The sequence below is a fragment of the Sarcophilus harrisii genome, chromosome 1 (assembly GCF_902635505.1).
Source record: "Sarcophilus harrisii chromosome 1, mSarHar1.11, whole genome shotgun sequence".
NCBI classification, from domain to species: domain Eukaryota; kingdom Metazoa; phylum Chordata; class Mammalia; order Dasyuromorphia; family Dasyuridae; genus Sarcophilus; species Sarcophilus harrisii.
Window position 1 is genome coordinate 579,122,615 of NC_045426.1, and position 17,850 is coordinate 579,140,464.

The 17,850-nt window shown below is 35.2% G+C and overlaps 1 protein-coding gene across 1 annotated transcript; it reads right to left on the reverse strand.

Annotated features, from left to right (window-relative positions):
* Positions 1-1,379: 1,379 nt before the first annotated feature.
* Positions 1,380-16,557, reverse strand: LOC100935210 (2-iminobutanoate/2-iminopropanoate deaminase). Its single transcript, XM_003763175.4, has 6 exons — positions 16,340-16,557; positions 11,461-11,566; positions 6,460-6,514; positions 6,225-6,293; positions 5,602-5,657; positions 1,380-2,825 (listed from the first exon to the last, which is right to left on the reverse strand). Exons 1-6 carry the CDS (start codon positions 16,402-16,404, stop codon positions 2,769-2,771), a joined length of 408 nt encoding a protein of 135 aa, XP_003763223.1. The 5' UTR covers positions 16,405-16,557; the 3' UTR covers positions 1,380-2,768.
* Between the last annotated feature and the right edge of the window lie 1,293 nt (positions 16,558-17,850).

Below are 17,850 nucleotides of genomic sequence, written 5' to 3' on the forward strand. Positions count from 1 at the left end.
CTGCCTGCAGTTAACTCCCTAGCATTCTATGACCCCGTACAGTAGTTAACTCCTTCTTAGCCTTTCAGCTAGGGAGCTCTGTGGGCAGTGGGGGCATTCAGGATTATTGGGTGGGCTATCAACATCCTTAAGGCAGCCCACAGATGGGAACTGAGGCATTTTTTTGCAAAAGGCCCTATTCTCAAATATCACCATCTCCACCATGGATGACACCCCACTTTTAATCTGCTCCTGAGATTTGTTTTCTCTAGGCTTCAAGATAGGAATTTTCAATTGCTCCTTCACCCTGGAGATCATAGGATGACTGACTGGGACACATAACACCCCTTAGATGCTTCTACTGCTGTTTTCAGATCTCACACTTCCCATCCTGGCCTAAACTCCCAGTGAACTTAGAGACAATTCTATGTCCCTTGTCAGCTTGGAGCAGCTACTGAAAATGAGACCTTCATCCCATTACCTCAAATGAATTTGGGGGACTGCTTGAGAGGGGGAATGAAGTAAACAGATCTTTTGGGGGTCCCAGACCCCCTTCTGGGGAGCTCCCAAACCTTGGGAAAAGCATATCCTTCCCAGACAAGCCCTTCCTCAGTTAAATGGTTTAATTCAATCAGAGATCTTGGTCAAATCACCCTCCATTGAAACTGAGATCTTTTGGGAGTGGCCCAGATCCCCTTCAGGGAGTTCCCACACTGGGAAAAGCCTTCAAACTCTCAGTTAAGTGATTTTATTCAATTAGAGATCTAAGTGTGGGGCATTGACAACATTGATATATACATATTATATATTTTGAAGGCAGGGATTACATATGTGGGGTGAATAAGAAGTCAAAGATGATACCCAAATAGGAAGAGATCTCCATAGTTTTAGGCAAGTTGGGAAGAGAAGAAGGTTTTGGGGAAAAGATAAATGCATTCTGTTTTGAGAGGTCCAAAATTCAGTTGATGAAGCAGACCTGCAAACTGGGAGAGATATTAGGAATCTGGGCCTCATCTACATAGAAAAGATATTTAAACTCCTGAGATCTGATAAGATCCTCAAATAAGAGAGTATAGAGGGAAAAAAGAAGAATACCTAGAACCACCTTGGAGGGTACGCCTGGATTTGTAGGTAAAGACGCAGAAAAGGAGACTGAGAAGGAATGGACAGACAGAAATGGAGAGAACCAGGAGACAGGAATGCCATGAAAACCTCCAAAGAGAAGAGGATGATCAGCAGCGTCAAAGATTGTGGAAAAGTCAGAAAGGAGCTTCAGTGTTTTGATTACCTAATCCAACAGGGATGCAATTCAGTGTGTGCTAGTTTTTGTTCCATAAAAAGTTGGCCATTCATACAAATCTTTACAAACTTCTTTGGAAGAAAAAAATGTCCACACTTTATACTTTCCTTTGTTTTTTATTTAGCATGGTATTAAGTCAGAGGTAGATAATATAAGTGATATGAGATAAATAGCATATCAAATGATGAAATGCACAATTTGATCCCTAAATTGAATACCCAGATTTCATAATTTAAATATTATTAGATGAATATTCTGATGAACAAGATTGAAGAACACAAAATCTCCCAGAGTACTGGGGCATTGGTTAAGTGGGCATTTGGACAGTATCTCTTTCTCTCTCTCTCTCTTTTTTTTTTTTTTTTTTGGCTGAGGCATTTGGGGTTAAGTGACAGGGTCACACAGCTAAGCGTCTGAGGCCAGATTTGAACTCAGGTCCTCCTGACTTCAGGGCTGGTACTCTAGCCACTGCACCACCTACCTCCCCCTGTCTCCTACTTTTTCTATACCTCTACAGGAATTCCATTTTGGCCGCCAATCTGTATTTTTGTCCAGAAGAAAACCTTGACTTCTTGTCTTCCAATAACAGCTGATTCTGTGAACATCACAGTTTACAAGGCAATTTAAATATCATATAACTTGATCCCCCAGATTATATGCACTATGATGGAAGAATGACAGGAATTAGTATGTCCATTTTATAGCTCAATGATTTAAAATTTAAAGAGATCTCCGAGGCCATATAATCTAAATCTCTTTTACACTGAGAGTCAGTGTTTTAAGATGAGGAAACTTCAGTTCAGTGATTTCTCCAAGGTTATCCTGACAGGGAATAGGAGAATTGGTATTCAAACACAGTTCTTCTAAATCCCAAATCTGGGCCCTTTACACTATGCCATAGTTCTCCTAATGTAGGGGTTCTTAACCTGTGGTACATGGAATACTGTGGGCTTCCTGAGGAAGTCTATGCAAATAAGCAGGGACAAAAATTATATCTTTATTTTCATTAACTTCTTCCTCTAATTTAGCATTTCCTTCAATTATTAATATAAGCAACCATCAGTCCTCAAAGAAGGGTTGATAGTCTTATTCTGTTTTGAAGTACCAAAGGGGACTGTGTCACCAAATATAAGGAGTTTTATATTAGAGGTACTATGACAATTCTTTATCCTTCAGGATAGGTGGCAGGGTATGTGAGTGAAGCTATTTAAACACTATTCTAAGATACCCCCATCTCCTCCCAGTCTGTAATCTTTACAATACCTTAAACACATTTAATGACTTCTTATTCTGTTTGGTTCTCTGTTTTCCAATTTAAAGTTATAATAACTTTAATTCTGTTTTTACCCCTGACTTGGGACAATTTCTAAAGTTAATCATTTTGTTAAACTGAGAACTTTCAATAAAAACTGATAAAATTTGAAGAAGATGAAGGACCATGGTAACTCCCAAATGTCACTGTCAGCACAGATGAGGCTTCTTTTTATTATCAGACACAAGTGAGTGGCCCCTGCACAGCTATCACTTCAATTTCCATACGAGCTCCCTGTGAGAAAATAAAGAAACACATTCTATAAAAAAATGAAAACAGTCTGAGCCCCTGAAAATGCATCATACACTGATCTTTTCCAAAGCAGAACCTTTTTTTTTCTGATGGACTTTTAGAAAAACATTTTACCTTAAAGTTTTGAGTTTCAAATTTCATCCCTCTGTTCTTCCCTCCTTTTCCTATTCCCTCCTCTCCCCCTACCTAAGAGGATAAGTAATCACATATAGATTATGCATGTGCAATTATGTAAAACATGTCTATACTAGTCATTTTGTATAAGACTAAAATGAAAGAAAAAAGTAAGAAAGTGAAAAATAGCATGCTTCAGTCTGTATTCAATCAATATCAGTTCTTTCTCTGGAAGCAGGTATGTGCTTCATCATTAGTACTTTAGGATTATCTAGAATCAATGTGTTGTTCAGAATAACTAAATTCGTCATTGAACCATATTGCTGTTACTATGTACAATGTTCTCCTGATTCTGTTTGTTTCACTATGCATCAGTTCATGTAAGGCTTTCTGGGTTTTTGTGAAATCATCCTGCTTGTCCTTTCTTACAGCATAATAATATTCCTCATATTCATGTACCATAGCTTGTTTAACCATCCTACAATTGATTTCCAGTTCTAAGCCACTACAAAGAGAATATTTTTTGTACAAATAGGTCCCTTTTCCTTTTTTTGGATAGTTTTAGCAGCAGTATTGCAAAGTAGCCCTTTTTAAAGTTTGCTTAGAGTATTTCATACCCCTTTAAAACACCACAATTATTTTCCCTTTCCCTCCCAATGCCATGTGTAGTAAATAAATGCTTGATAGTAAGTAGTCATGAACTAAAGTCAGTGGAAACTGAATTTTTGTAGAAAATGGAGGAAAATGGATTGTAAAACTCCACCTACAATTAGGTAGAGAAATAGCCAAAGAAAAAAGAATAAAGAAGTCATTATAGTATAAAAAGATTGTTACAGAAAGATAAAAAGGGCCAACTATGAAAATAAGACTATTAACTCATAGCATTTCTGAATTTCAAAGGGTTTTGCACACATTATCTAATTTGATGCTTACAACAATCCCTGTTAGGCAAATATAGTAGTCATTATTACCTCACCTCATTTCCATTTTACAGATGAGGAACCTCCCATTGATGGAATAACAGACTTTGAAAACTAGAAGAAATTTCAAACTTTTTTTTTGCTCATGGAACAGCATTCTTTGCCTTTAGGGATCGAGGTACATTGAATTTTTAAGCTGGCAACAAAGTTGGGCCCTATATGTAGACTTTGGAACTCTTGTCCTTTCTTCCTTTCTTCTACCCTTTACCTTTCATCTTTCTTTACTTCCTCAGTATATTTAAGGCACATAAGTTCAATTTAAGACTTTTTCCTTGCAGTTAATGATAAAAAGGGCAGAAAGTGTTTTTATTTAAAGGAAGACAAAGGATCTAGTATGTGCTGCTGTCATAGATGAACATGATGATGTCTATTAAGAGGAAAAATAAGGGCAGCTAGGTGGTACAGTGGATAGAGTACCAGCCCTGAAGTTGGGAGGACCTGAGTTCAAATCTAGTCTCAGACACTTAATACTTTCTAGCTGTGGTCCAGTCACTTAACCCCAATTACCTCAGCAAAAAGAAAAAGAAAAAAAAGAACTTTCCTTTTTAGAAATGCAGTTTTCCTACAGGATTTAGACAATTTTGGAAAGAAGTGAGGACTTAGAAGTTGTCAAACGTGGAGGTATCTCACTTATGTGAGGACAGTTTAGTATCATAAAGAAGCAGAGAAAGCCCTTATATTTAATATAACTTAAAAGCTAAAAAAAAAAAAAAAAACTAAAATTAAAACTAGAAAAAAAAGTGTTTGAAGAAAACTGTTTCAAGGTTACGAAAAAGATACATTGTGGAGAACTTTAGTGAGCTGCAAACCATGATGGAGTGTGTACCTGTCAGTTGGGATGTTTACCTTTATAACTTAACAGAAGTTATAAGAAATGAGAGGTTCTATAAACTCTGAAAAAGGACTGTCTATTGGGGGGGGGGTTGTTGTGGCTTTTGAAGTAAAGGAGTAAGTGAGAGTCAAGAGATTCTCATTTAAGCTGTTGGGAAAGATAAAAGGAGTCATTCAACATGGCAATAGGAAAAGAAGAAGAATATTAAGAAGACTTAAAACAGCAGGAGATCTGAAGAGATGTTCCACTGAAACATCCGCGAGGAGGTCTCCACTATAGCTTGCTGATCAGTCAAAGAACAGATTTCATCTGCATTTCCAGAGACAAAAATTGCTTCTTTAGCACTTCCAAGAGTTTGGGAAAAGTAAGGCATTTCATGAGAGCTTCTTGCTCTCTGCTGCCACCTTTGGATTGAAAAGGAAAAGCAGAGGGCTTTTTGTTGTTGCACTGTTTAAATAATTTTTTCTAAGATTTTATATCAACTTATGGCAAACTCGGGTCTACTCTGAGATCACATCCAATGAAGGGAAAGTTGTGGATATGCTGGTATTTTAAACTTCTGTCTGTTTTGCCACCTCTGGGTTCTAGTGTCACAGAGTACCAAAAGTCGGAATACTAGTGTGTAAAAATAAGGCAAAATTCTGGAAAGCTACTTTGGACTAGAATTTAAGGAACTGGATTTAAAAAACTCAAAATATAAAGCAAAACAGACCACACACACACACACACACACACACACACACACTCCCCTTCCCCAATCCAGTACTCAAAGCCTTAGTTAAAATAAATCCCAAACCAGTTTTGATAGAAGAAATAAGGGTTTATTACTTACAAGAGGCAATGCAGCAACTTGGTAAGCAGATCTGGCTGGAAAACTACCTTTGAAAACTAGAAGTAAAATAATTCTGCATGAAATGAACTCCTTGAAACAAGATTAAATATTCCCCAGCGTGTAAGCATGGTAGCAAGGCAAAGATCAAACAATGTGCATAGTCCCATTTGGAATTTATATTAATATGTTTAATAAAAGATTTCATGTTTTTATTTTTCATACATGATTTTTTGTAACTATAATGATAATTCATCTAGTTTTCCTCTAAATTGCCATTATTTTGATGCTGATTTCAGGTCTTTTGATCGGGTTATATTCTTATAATTTTGCTTCTATTTAAAATTATTTTCATTAAGTCATAGGTCTGAGCAGGGGTATAAAACCTCTAGAAATGAAAAGCAAGCTGGTAAATAGTTCATACCACAGAATTAATCATTTAAATTCATTTAATAAATCATTTAAATTTAACCATATTCTTAATTGATAAAGCTTAGATAAATTTCAAAAAGGAAAATAACAAAAATTTCCAGAGAAAATTTGAAAATTAAGGCGTGTCTAATGCTGCAATCCATTTCTTAGGAAAGTAGATGAGAGCAATTAGATGTAAATAAAAAATAACTTACATTGCTTGTAGACATCATTAAAAAGATTGAAGTCATTTATGTCAGCCAGGAGAACAGTACTCTTTACCACTAAAGACATATGGGCACAATCTCATTAGACTCTGGAACTTGATGAGATCCCCTAGATCATTATACTTTGAATAAATCTGAGGACTAATGATTTTCTCCCACTAAAAATCCTTTTCTACTTTCAAATTCTAATTTATAATGAAATACTTGAAATCAAATCACTCACCATTACTGAAGTCACAGCCTCCAGCCTTGAGAATTTCTCCCACATTTATAAGAGCCTGTTGGTACAAAGAACAAAGCTGAAGATACTGAAGATTTTTGTTTCCAATTTATGCTCCAAGTTGTTAAGTTTTACAGATTGAAGAGATTGAAGAAACAGCTGTTCTTTCAAGAAGAAACATCTAATCCATTTCCCACACATCTACAAATGTCTGAAGGCAACAAATTATGTTCCTCATAAGGATATTTTTCTCTACCTAAAACATTCATAGTTCCTTCCATCCATTCTTCCCAGTTGGCATGAGTCAAAGCCCTTCATCCATTTTGGTTGCCCTCTTCTGGATATTCTTCAGGTTAACAGGGACCTTTTTAAAATTTGGTATCCAGAACTGAGTGGATGCCCATCAATTGGATGCCTGAATAAATTATGGTACATGAAGGTTATGGAATATTCTTGTTCTGTAAGAAAGGATGAGCAGGATGATTTCAGAAAAGTCTAGAAAGACCTACATGAACTGATGCTGAGTGAAGTGAGCAGAACCAGGAGATTATTGTACACAGTAACAACAAGATTATGTGATGATCTATTGCAATGGATTTGGCTCTTCTCCACAATGCATTGATTCAAGGCAATTTTAATAGACTTGGGATGGAAAATTCCAGTTATAACCAAAGAGAGAGCTGTGGAGACTAAATGTGGATCCAAGCATAATATTTTCCACTTTTTGTTTGTTTGTTTGCTTTTTTCTTTCTCATGATTTTTTTTCTTTTTGGTCTGAATTTTCTTATACAACATGATAAATATGAAAAAATGTTTAAAAGAATTGTATATATTTAACCTATATTAGATTGCTTGCTGTCTTGGGAAAGGAAGTGGTGAGGGATGGAGAGAGAAAATTTTAGAACACAAATTTTGCAAAAATATATGTTGAAAACTATCTTTACATGTATTTGGAAAAATAAAATATTATAAAATGTGGTGACTAAACCTGAACACAGTACTTCAGATGTAATCTGCTCTGGGTAGCAAACAATCACTTTCCATATCATATGATTTATTCTACCTTCTTAAATCCTTTAAAATCTGGCCTCTTCCTAACTTTTTTGGTCTTATATTTTACTCTCATTTCCATACCCTATGACTTGGCTAACACTGGCTTCCTTGCTGCTCTTCATATCTATGACAGGCCATTTCCCAAATTCTGGTACTTTTGTTGGCCGTTTCCCATTCCTGGAATTCTACCTTCTACTTTCTCTGGCTTTCTTTAAGTCTAAGCTAAAATCCTTCAAGAAGCTTTCCCCAATCCTCTTAGATTTTAGTATCTTCCCTCTAGGATTTTCCCCCAATTTAGCCTGTATATATCTTATTTGCACATAGTCATTTGCATGTTGCCTCTCCAGTTAAACTTTGAGTTCTTTGACAACAGGACCTATTTTTGCCTTTCATTATTTTCCTAACACTTAGCACAGTGTCAGGTACATAGTAGGGGCTTGATAAATGGTCATTGGCTTGATTTTATTTGGATTTCATTCTAGTCATTCAAGAAATGAGCTATTTCTCTTATCCATTTGACAATTCAATTACATGCCATCCTTTTATTCAATCCTTGATAAAAATGTTAATGGCACTTTAATTACTTTACTATAGACATCTTTCAAAACTTACTCTGATTCCGTAATAATTATTTTTTAGACTCTGTCAATTATTTCTGAATGCACTTGTCTAGTCCTTCTTTTCTCTCTTCCATAAGAATAGAATTATTTAGAACAGTGGTTTCAAATTTTTGCCTCTCAAGATCTCTTTATACTCAAAAATTAACAAGGAATTCTTCCCCCTCCCAAAAAGTTTTTTTGTTTATGTGAATTATATGTGATATTTATCATAATAGAAATTAAACTATTTAGCATTATTGTCTTTATTTTTATTATTTATTTATATTATATATTTCTTTATTATGACTTTCTTTAGCATTATTAGGACTTCATATTCTTTTTCTGAACATTTTGAAATCTGCTTCCCTAAAATTAGGGTGCATGTCAGATTCTATACAGCTTTCCTTTTCTATTTACATTTAATTTTAAGATGGAAGTGTTATTTCCCCCAAGTTTTCCATCATCTTCACTCCATAACCAGTTTATCCTTGGTAGTGAGGATCAACTCAAGGAAAAACTGTTTCCTTTACTGATTTATCTATCTTTTGAAAGGCAAAATTGTCACTAAGGCAATTAAAGAAATTGTTGCTCTGCTGTTGCTAAAGACAACCTTGACAATGACTCAGTAAAATCCTATACAACCTGCTGATCTGGTTTGCAGATGGCCCAATGAGAGGTTGAAGTTGTGATCTTTTGCTTAGATAATGGAAGACTTAGAGGAAATAAGATCTAAACTCAAATATTTGAAAAGCTAGTAAACGAGAAAGAGATTGACTTGTTCTGAGGGCATGAGGGTCAGAGAGTAGAACCAGAAGCAAAGTATAGACAATGTGAGGAAATGCTTTCTAGTACTTCAGAGCTCTCTGAAAATGGAATGGTTTACTCCAGGAAGCTCACTACATGTCTTCCAGTAAAGGTTGGCTAGCCCAATTATGGGATTCTTTTTTAGGTATGGGTTGGACTAGAAGACCTTCCAGTTGTAAGATTCTTTGACTCATATGGGAACAGTGTCTTACAGTATAAAGAACATTATATTTAGAATTAACACTACTTTAACTCACTGAAGTTTAGCATTTCCTTCAATTGTTTAGTATATTTATATTAAAATATATTAATAAATATATTTATACATATTTATGTTTATAAATATATTATAGTTAATATATTTATATTAAACAAATATATATGTGTGTGTATACACACACACACACACACACACACACACACACATAAATATATTGGTGAGACAATTGGGTTGCCCACAGTCACACAGCTAGGGTTAAGTGTCTGAGGTCAAATTTGAACTCAAGTCTTTCAGACTTAGGGCTGGTACTCCATCCACTGTGCCATCTAGCTGTCCCTTAAACTATTATTTTAAAGAACATTAAAGAATACAAAAAACAAAAACAAAAACAAAAACAAAAAACGATTAAGACATCCTGAAATGCATGATCTTTAAAATTCATTTCTGCTTTAAATTCTATGATTGGCTTCCTGTCCATTGAAGGAAAATCCTGCAGTTTTATTGTATTCAATGAACATTTTTTTTTACTCTCAGAATCAAAAGACTCCTTTTTTACAGGCCAAATCCATTAATCCCTTCCTCTCTCAAACAACTTTTTATCTACTCTGTATATATCCTGAATGTAGCTAGCTGTTTACAGGTTATCTCTCCCAGTGTAATGTGTACTTCTTGAGGACAGGGCATGTTATCTGTCTTTTGCCTTTCTTTGTATCCCTGGCATTTAGCACATAGTAGGGGCTTAATAAATGTTTGGTGAGTGAGTGAATGACTACTGGACATCAAAATTGTTTTGCTATAGCAGGATTCTCTCAAGAAGACTACAATGCTAAAACCAACGAACCAAAAATTTTCTATTCCTTATCTGCTGTCTCCAGCAATGAAACAATATGACACAGTTTCTCTGCGGAGGATGAATAATAACAGCTTACATTTATTTAATGTTGCTTTAAAGTTTGCAAAGTGCTACTCACAATAACACTGTGAAGTTGTTGAAAAGAAGTATACTTTCTCATTAGGGAACATTTATCACTCACCTAGAAGACATATAATGAGGAAAAGATGCTGATGGGATTCAGAAAAGATCTAAGTTGTAAACCAATCCGACACTTGACTAGCTGTGTGAATTTGGGCAAATAAGAGCTATGGATTTGGACTCAAGAAAACTCAAGAACTCAGGGTGTGGAATCAGGAAGATTCCTTTTTCTTTTGTTCAAATCTAGCCTAAGGCACTAAGTATCTGATCCTGAGCAAGTCACTTAACTGTTTGCTTTAGTTTCCTTATGTGTAAAAGGAGCCAGTGAAGAAAATGTTAAATCACTCCAACATCTTTTCCAAGAAAACATGAGGTCACAAAGAGCTGGACAAAACTAAAAATGATTGAAATGCAGAGTTGGGTTAAAATCCTGCCTCAGACACTTAAACTTATGTGCCCTTGGGCAAGATAATTAATCTCTCTGAGTCTCAGTTTCCTTATCTGTAAAAATGAAAGGGGATGGCTCATTACTCTCTAAGTTTCTTTAAAATTCTAAATTTATGATCTGATGACTTCTCTGGGTCTCCATTTACTCATTTGTAAAATGAGAATAATAGATGGCTCTGGAGGGGAAAGTGAGACAGCACAGTCCTCCCTCACTTAAATCAAATTCACTTGCATGTTATGGCATCACATCCCTGATGTCATGGTCTTCTTTGAGAAGGAAGGACAAACAACAACAACAAAATGGGAATAATTATATGTGGGATTTAACTTCTAGGGTTGTTGTCAGAATCCAGTAGAGCGCTTTGTAAGTCAACTATTACTAAAAATTAAATTAAATCCAACAAGTAGTTTTAAAATGCTTACTATAGATGTGACTGTGTGCTATGAGCTAGAAATAAAAAAGGAGGAAAAAAAGAAAGAGAAAACTCTCCTTGATTTGGGGGTTCCTAGGGCAGTCACTGTGAAAACCCCCATTGCACCAAATATAAGTTGGTTAATTGTTAGGTTGTTCTTTGTACTTGAAGCAAACCAAAATGACATCACCCTGTTAGAGTCAAGCTACAAGGTGATATAAGTTCAGAATGCTCCACCACAGGTCAGACACAAATAGTCCCATGATCATTTGGGATGGATTCTCATGTTTCTTCTAAGCTAAAATGCAAATTCATCCCTCCGATCCCATATAACTGTGTAGTTCCTAGGCACTGGCAGTCCCTAGTAAGATGTCTATAACTAAAGGGAAGTAGATGACACTTGGGACCACTAAATATAAATGAGTTTTATGGCACATTTCATATTAAGTATACAGAGAAGGCTTTCCAGCTGGGCAGAGAGGAATGATTTCTTACCTGCTTAAATTCTTCTGCCACCCCTCCTGATACAAGCTTTCCACTTTTGGGATCTCTACCAACCTGTCCAGAAACATACAGCGTCCGGTTGATCAGTAAACTTTGACTAAAATTTGGAAAAATGTGGGAGATAATATTTAGTTAGTACTGAGAATCTATGCAAAGAGAAATTTCCATTTTATGAGTTTGCACATTAATTACATATTTTAAATGATTTTTTAAAAACCCCCACAAAAACAAAAAACAAAACTGAAAAGCATGTAATTAAAATATCATTTGGCCCAGAGAAGAAAGGAGAAAATGTATTTTCCTCCATCTTTTTATATATAATTGGAGGAACTACGGATATAAAATATAGGCATCAAATTTGATAGCAAGGCTACCCCAACCAGATTAAAATGTAATTGGAAAATTTTAACAAAATAAATATAATATAGCACAGATAATGTTGATTTGTGGTTTTCTAAGTCAAGATATGGCTTGCTACGATCTGTTTCTATTTGAGTTTGATACCATTAATGTAAAACACTGCATACATTGACAGACTGTTGATATGTCATTTATGCTAAACTTTTCCCCATTCTTTGTTACAAGAAATGCATTCAGATATGGATGGGGGAGATAGGAGAGATCTCTTTGGAAGTAAAGGTGACATAACAACAAAAGAAAGCAATTTTTTTTAAGGATCCAAATGAATGCATGAAAGAATGAATGCCATAACAGATGCTTAATAAATGTTAAAATATTTAAAAAGTTTGTTTTCGTGTACAAGATTTGCTACTTAGAGTAGGAAGTATAGAGAAAGATCCAGTCTCACAGTACTTCCAACAGTGCTAACTGGCTTATTAATAAAAAGCAGTCCCTTTATGTCCTTGTCAGTGTTGTGTCCAACTTTAAGCGCTTCTATTCTGAGTTATTTTGGCAAGGATATTGGAGAAGTTTTGTCATATGAAAATCTATAATGGAGAAAGTATGAGGCATAGAGATTCAAGCAAAAACTATTTATTAGCAAGGCTAGTAATTGCTAGTAATAAAGGTCAATGGCCCCTCGGTGACCAGAGACATACCTTACAATCAGAGCAGCTTTTGATAAACTTTGGTGGTTATGTAACTTCCAGTGATGCAAACTAAACTAAGACTATGATTGGTCTATAAGAAAATAAAGGTAGACTATAAAGCACATTGATCAGCAATAGGGGTCTTCAAAGCCAATAGCAACAGAGAAAACATAGAGTTGAGTAACATCCTTTGGAAAGTTTCATGATAAATACCACAATATCAGAGAGACCCAACGCTAGGTAAAATATCTCCAGACCAAGTTGACTTATTCACCACTCATCTTCCTTTTCTTTCTCAAGAGACAGTGTAGAGGGCTGAAACTCTGAATAGGTGTACTGGAATCAGACTACCGAGCACTTAAGGCTAATTACTTTTTGGACAATACTCTATTAGCATATGCTTGGAAAATGACCCTTCCCACTATTCTGTGCTGGCTCGATCTTTTGGTGTATACAGATAATTGTAGGAGGGATTAGGGGGTAGAGTAAAACAAGCCAGAGTCACTTTGGAGGAGAACAAGGAGAAGGGAGGCCAGTAGGTGGAGAGCTTATGGCAGTTTTGTCCATCTTCTTTACTTCTCCCCCTAAAGAACAAGGACTCTTGCTGATCTTGACTCTGGCTGATCCTGAGGTCAACAGGGAGCTAACCCGGACTTCACAAGACAGCACCAACTTATAGTCCTTAAGATTTGGACTTAAGTACTTACAAATTTTACTAAGGCCTATATTGATTCATAGATGTTAGTTATACTGATTAACTAAAAACTCTTAATAATTTGTCATGGATAATTAGTTTCATAGTTTGTCATTTCCTTATCCAGTTCATGTTATAGATGAGGAAATCGAGATAGAGTTAAGTGACTTGCCTAGGGTCACATGGCTAATAAGTTTTGGGGTATACTTTTGACTTCAGGTTTTCCTGACTTCAGGCCCAGCACTCTATCCACCATATCACTTAGCTACATTTCATTATTGGATATGAAAGTTCAAATGAATTTAGATTCTCCTTGGTTTGAATCTCATCAGCATGGCTCCAAATACCAAAAAAAAAAAAAAGTTAAATCACACTTTCAACAAGTGTACTGGGATTGTACCCAGGCTAAGGGACTAAGAGCATACTCCCTGATTAGTTAAGTGGTTATATGTGGATGAATGCACAAATGAGTGATGGATGCCTCCACTACCTTTCAGCCATTTTGGAAAGGGGCTGGAGGAAATTGAAATGAGGCAAGTAGCTTGGAAAGCAAAGAGCTAAGTTCAATGTCCAGTCTGGCAAAAATTTTTGGACAGAAGTGCTGAGTGTACAGAAATGAGTTATATATTATGAAAAAAAAAATTAAATCACACTTTCAACAAGTGTACTGGGATTGTACCCAGAGTATGCTCTTAGTCCCTGATTAACTAATTTCAAAGTTATATATTATGAGTTTATAACAGAAAAATTTAACATGTTTGCTCCCAGCTGGCTCTGACTCCTAACTTTGGCAGAGGTCAGGGGCACTCAGGTAACATATCCAGTGAGATATTTTTTTCCCTAATCAGTCTTATGATTTCATCAGTTTCTTATTATTTTTAACTAGAAATAAGAATTATAATATGATGATAACTCCATTTATGTAGCTTAATCATTTAAAGAGGAGATAAACACTGCCCACAACCATTGGGGTAAAGCCAAACCAAATTAAAATGAAATTGGCAAGTATTTAATGAAATAAATTAAATATAATAGACCATAGAAAATGTTAATATATGGTTTTATAAGTCAATATATGGCCTGCAGGGATCTTTTTGAACAGATTAGTGGCCCCATTTCTATTTCAGTTTGATACCACAGACTTAAGGCATATTCCTCACAGTAAATCTGAGTAAGTATCATCATCATCATCATTATTATTATATGTGTTGTAGAACAGCATAATTTACAAAGAATCAAAATTAAAAGTAACTCAAAAAACAATGGAGAAACACATGGTGAGTATAAATAAATTGTAGCATATTACCAACAAAGATTTGGATGCAATAAGTATCAGAAAAGACATTATTATGACAAGAAGAATTGCCAAAGGTCTACTGCTACCCTTGAGATGTCAGGAAAAAGGGAGAAAGGTCTCAAGAAAATTGGGTGGAGGTGCTTTAGAGAACTGATGAGAGGACTTGTATGGTTTGCACCTGCACCATTGAAGGAAACTTCAAATTAATGAGCTCACAAATTCATCAGAATGTTTGCATTCTTGAGTATAGTTAAAGAGAAGGAAGTGGACAAAGTAGATGTTCACTGATTGGGGAATGGTTAAACAAATGATGGTACAATGACATATGCAAGTCAAAGAAAGTAACATTCTCAATAATTTCAACAACATAAATAAAAACAGCAACAACAGAACAAAGAAATAGAGAGTGAATACTTCATAATTATAATGACCAAGCTTGGTTGCAATGAAAATATGGGAAGGTACTTCTTTTCCTTCTATGTATAGGTGAAAGTTATGAATATAGAATACTGAATATACTGGACCAGCTCCCCTGGTGGATTAGTTAGCTTTATTTATTTTTTATTTTAATGAATTGCTTTTTTCCCCCTATGGCTTTCTGAGTGGTGAGGAAGAAAATATATTGGGATGAATTTGATGTAAAAACAAAAGATATCAATTTTTTTTCTCCTTGAAATAGGAGATAAACCAGAGGAGGAGCAGAGTATAACAATGTTATCTGCAAAATATTTTTTAAAACCTATGGTACAATGAAATGAGCCCATAAAGGAAAGCAGTATAAATTATGACTCCAATAGCAACAACAAAATAATATTCATAGAAATAATAATAATTATTATTACAATCACCACACATTTAAAGATGAGATATCAAGATTCAAAACAATTAAGTGACTTGCCCAATCGTAAAGCTAGTGCCAGGGCTCAAGTTTTCTGATTCAATACCAGTGCTCTGTCTCTTAAGTACTGCATTATATTCACACATTTTTCCTTCATATTTCAACTCTATAGCCAATGTCGGTGTTAAGTTGAACATTATGATTCCTTAATTCAAGGGATTTCTACCTGTTCTGATTATTCCACTTCAGATATTTCTCACTATTTGCAAATTTCCTTAATCTTTAGAAACTTGGATCCATCTATAATAAATTATCTTCACTTAATTGCTTTAGATTATTTCACTTAGAACTTAAAACTACTCTAATACAGAAGAAAATTATTCTCTGCAAATGGGGAAGATGACATCCAATACAATTTAGTCATCATTTATCAAACACTATCATATGCAACTGCACTGTGTTAGATGATAAAAAGACATAAATAAAAGAAGTCCCAACTCTCAGAACCTTCTATTCTACTGGCCAGACTTTACTTGAAAATAACTTTTCATTTTTTTGCCTTTAATGGCACAGTCCAGACACAATAATATCAAAGACAAGGAACAATTTGAAGGTTATAAAAACGGATTTTTAAAAATTAAATAACGTAAATGTTTTCTTGTTCCTATTCATATAGAAGTTCTTAGCTTTCTTTGTACAACCAACCATTCTACTTGTAATTGGTGCAGGAGCGACTTACTAAAAATCAAAAAGAAAGTGAATTGATTTTACACTTCAGTCCAATCCACATTCTCAGGGATTCATCTAAACACCATAATTAAAAGCTTACATCCGACCTTAACACCTTGTAAACTAAAGCACTGATTATTTTTTCTAACCTAATTATTATTATTAATCTTCACCATCGTTAGTATATTGCTTATTATTAATATGCATTGATTATTCATAAGAAAATATATTATTATTATCGAATGAATTTTTTTTTTTTTTACCTGTAGGGGCCGATGGCTTGTGGTGCTTTTTCTGTGCTGATTATTTTTTTCATTAAGGAAGTCATGACAATTTGTTTTTTTAAATTCCCTCTCTGCAATTCTATGTGTCTACGTTCTGTCCTGGTGCAAACACAAGACCAACCTTTGGATCTCTGTGGATGTGAAATATGTAGCGGACTCAGTTAAAGCAAAAATAACCGGAGAATGTCTCGCACACCATTCTGGGAATTGTAGTCTCAATTTCCGTAGTTTACACACGCGCACTGCCTAGCGGTGATCAGCATTGGAGAGGCAGCGATTTCCTAGTGTGTCAGTTACTTCCCAGCTCCTGCTTGCATATTTAATTAATTAATTAATTTAAATACACTTTTTGAATTATGTTGGGAGAGAAAAATCAGAACAAAAGGGAAAAAACATGGGAGAGAAAAATAAAAACAGCAAAAAGACTGCTTGCATATTTAGAAATATTCCATTTCCTGCCTGATATATATCATTATACATCCACATCCTGCACAGCATTTCGTTGTTCTAGGAAACTGTTTTAACATTTTGTTGTGTGAAGTGGCCGCTCTCCTGAGGGGTTAGTAAAAAGATGTTCGGACAGACTGGGCATGCGCCGGCTGTCTTCCCCTTTCCCCATCCTGCTTTCTAGTCCAAAACTAGCACTAGAAGGAAATCAATGATATTTGGGGTCAGGGACTGAACTAATGAACTACAATTCAAATAATCATTAGCCAAGGAGTCAGTCAGATGACCCCACCCAAAGTAGCGAAATCTAAAGAGAATAATAACTTTATATAATGCTTTAAACGTCACAGAGTGCATGTTCATTGCTTAATGAACAAGTGCCTTATGCTCATTGCTTAATGAACCACAGACAATATCTGTGGTTATCGGTGCTATGTAGATACTCTGATGATGTCTATTGTAACAGATGAGGAACCTGAGGCAGGTGGATTCAGGGATTTGTGCTGACTTACATTGCAGGTCTCCCTCATTTTGAGAAGTGTGGTACTGCCAGAGATGCATTGGGTTTGGAAATAGAAGATAAGGATTAAAACCCTAGCTGTCTTGATAACTGTCTGATTTTGGGCAAATTCCTTAGTGTGGAGGGCTTTATTTCCTAGTCTATTAAAGTAAGAATTGGATTAGATGATGTTTTAAGGTCCTGTATAGTTTTAAATCTAAGATGATACGGTCTCAGTCCATTTTTCAACCTTAGGATCATATATTTATTTAGAATTAAAAGGAACCCCATTTTCATTTTGCTGCTGAGAAAAGGGAGACCCAGAGAGGTAACACATTTATTTAAGAAAGTGACAGCTAGAACTTGAACCCAGATTTTGGGGCAACTGATATAGGGAATTCCCATGGAGTCAAACTTGGGTGCACTTAATATTTAATTCTATTTGTATTTAGTGATTTTTCAGTTGTGTCTGACTTTTTATGATCCCATTTGGTGTTTTCTTAGCAAAGATACTGGAATGGTTTGCCATTTCCTTCTTCAGATC

Bases quoted from the DNA above. Each gene is read 5' to 3' on its own strand.
- LOC100935210 (XM_003763175.4), bottom strand. From the start codon at position 16,404: ATGACTTCCTTAATGAAAAAAATAATCAGCACAGAAAAAGCACCACAA. The intron at 5,658-6,224 runs GTAAGTTATTTT...TTTTACTTCTAG, and splicing joins TAATGATGTCTACAAGCAAT to TTTTCAAAGGTAGTTTTCCA. The intron at 2,826-5,601 runs GTAAGTAATAAA...ATTTTCTCACAG, and splicing joins AAGTTGCTGCATTGCCTCTT to GGAGCTCGTATGGAAATTGA.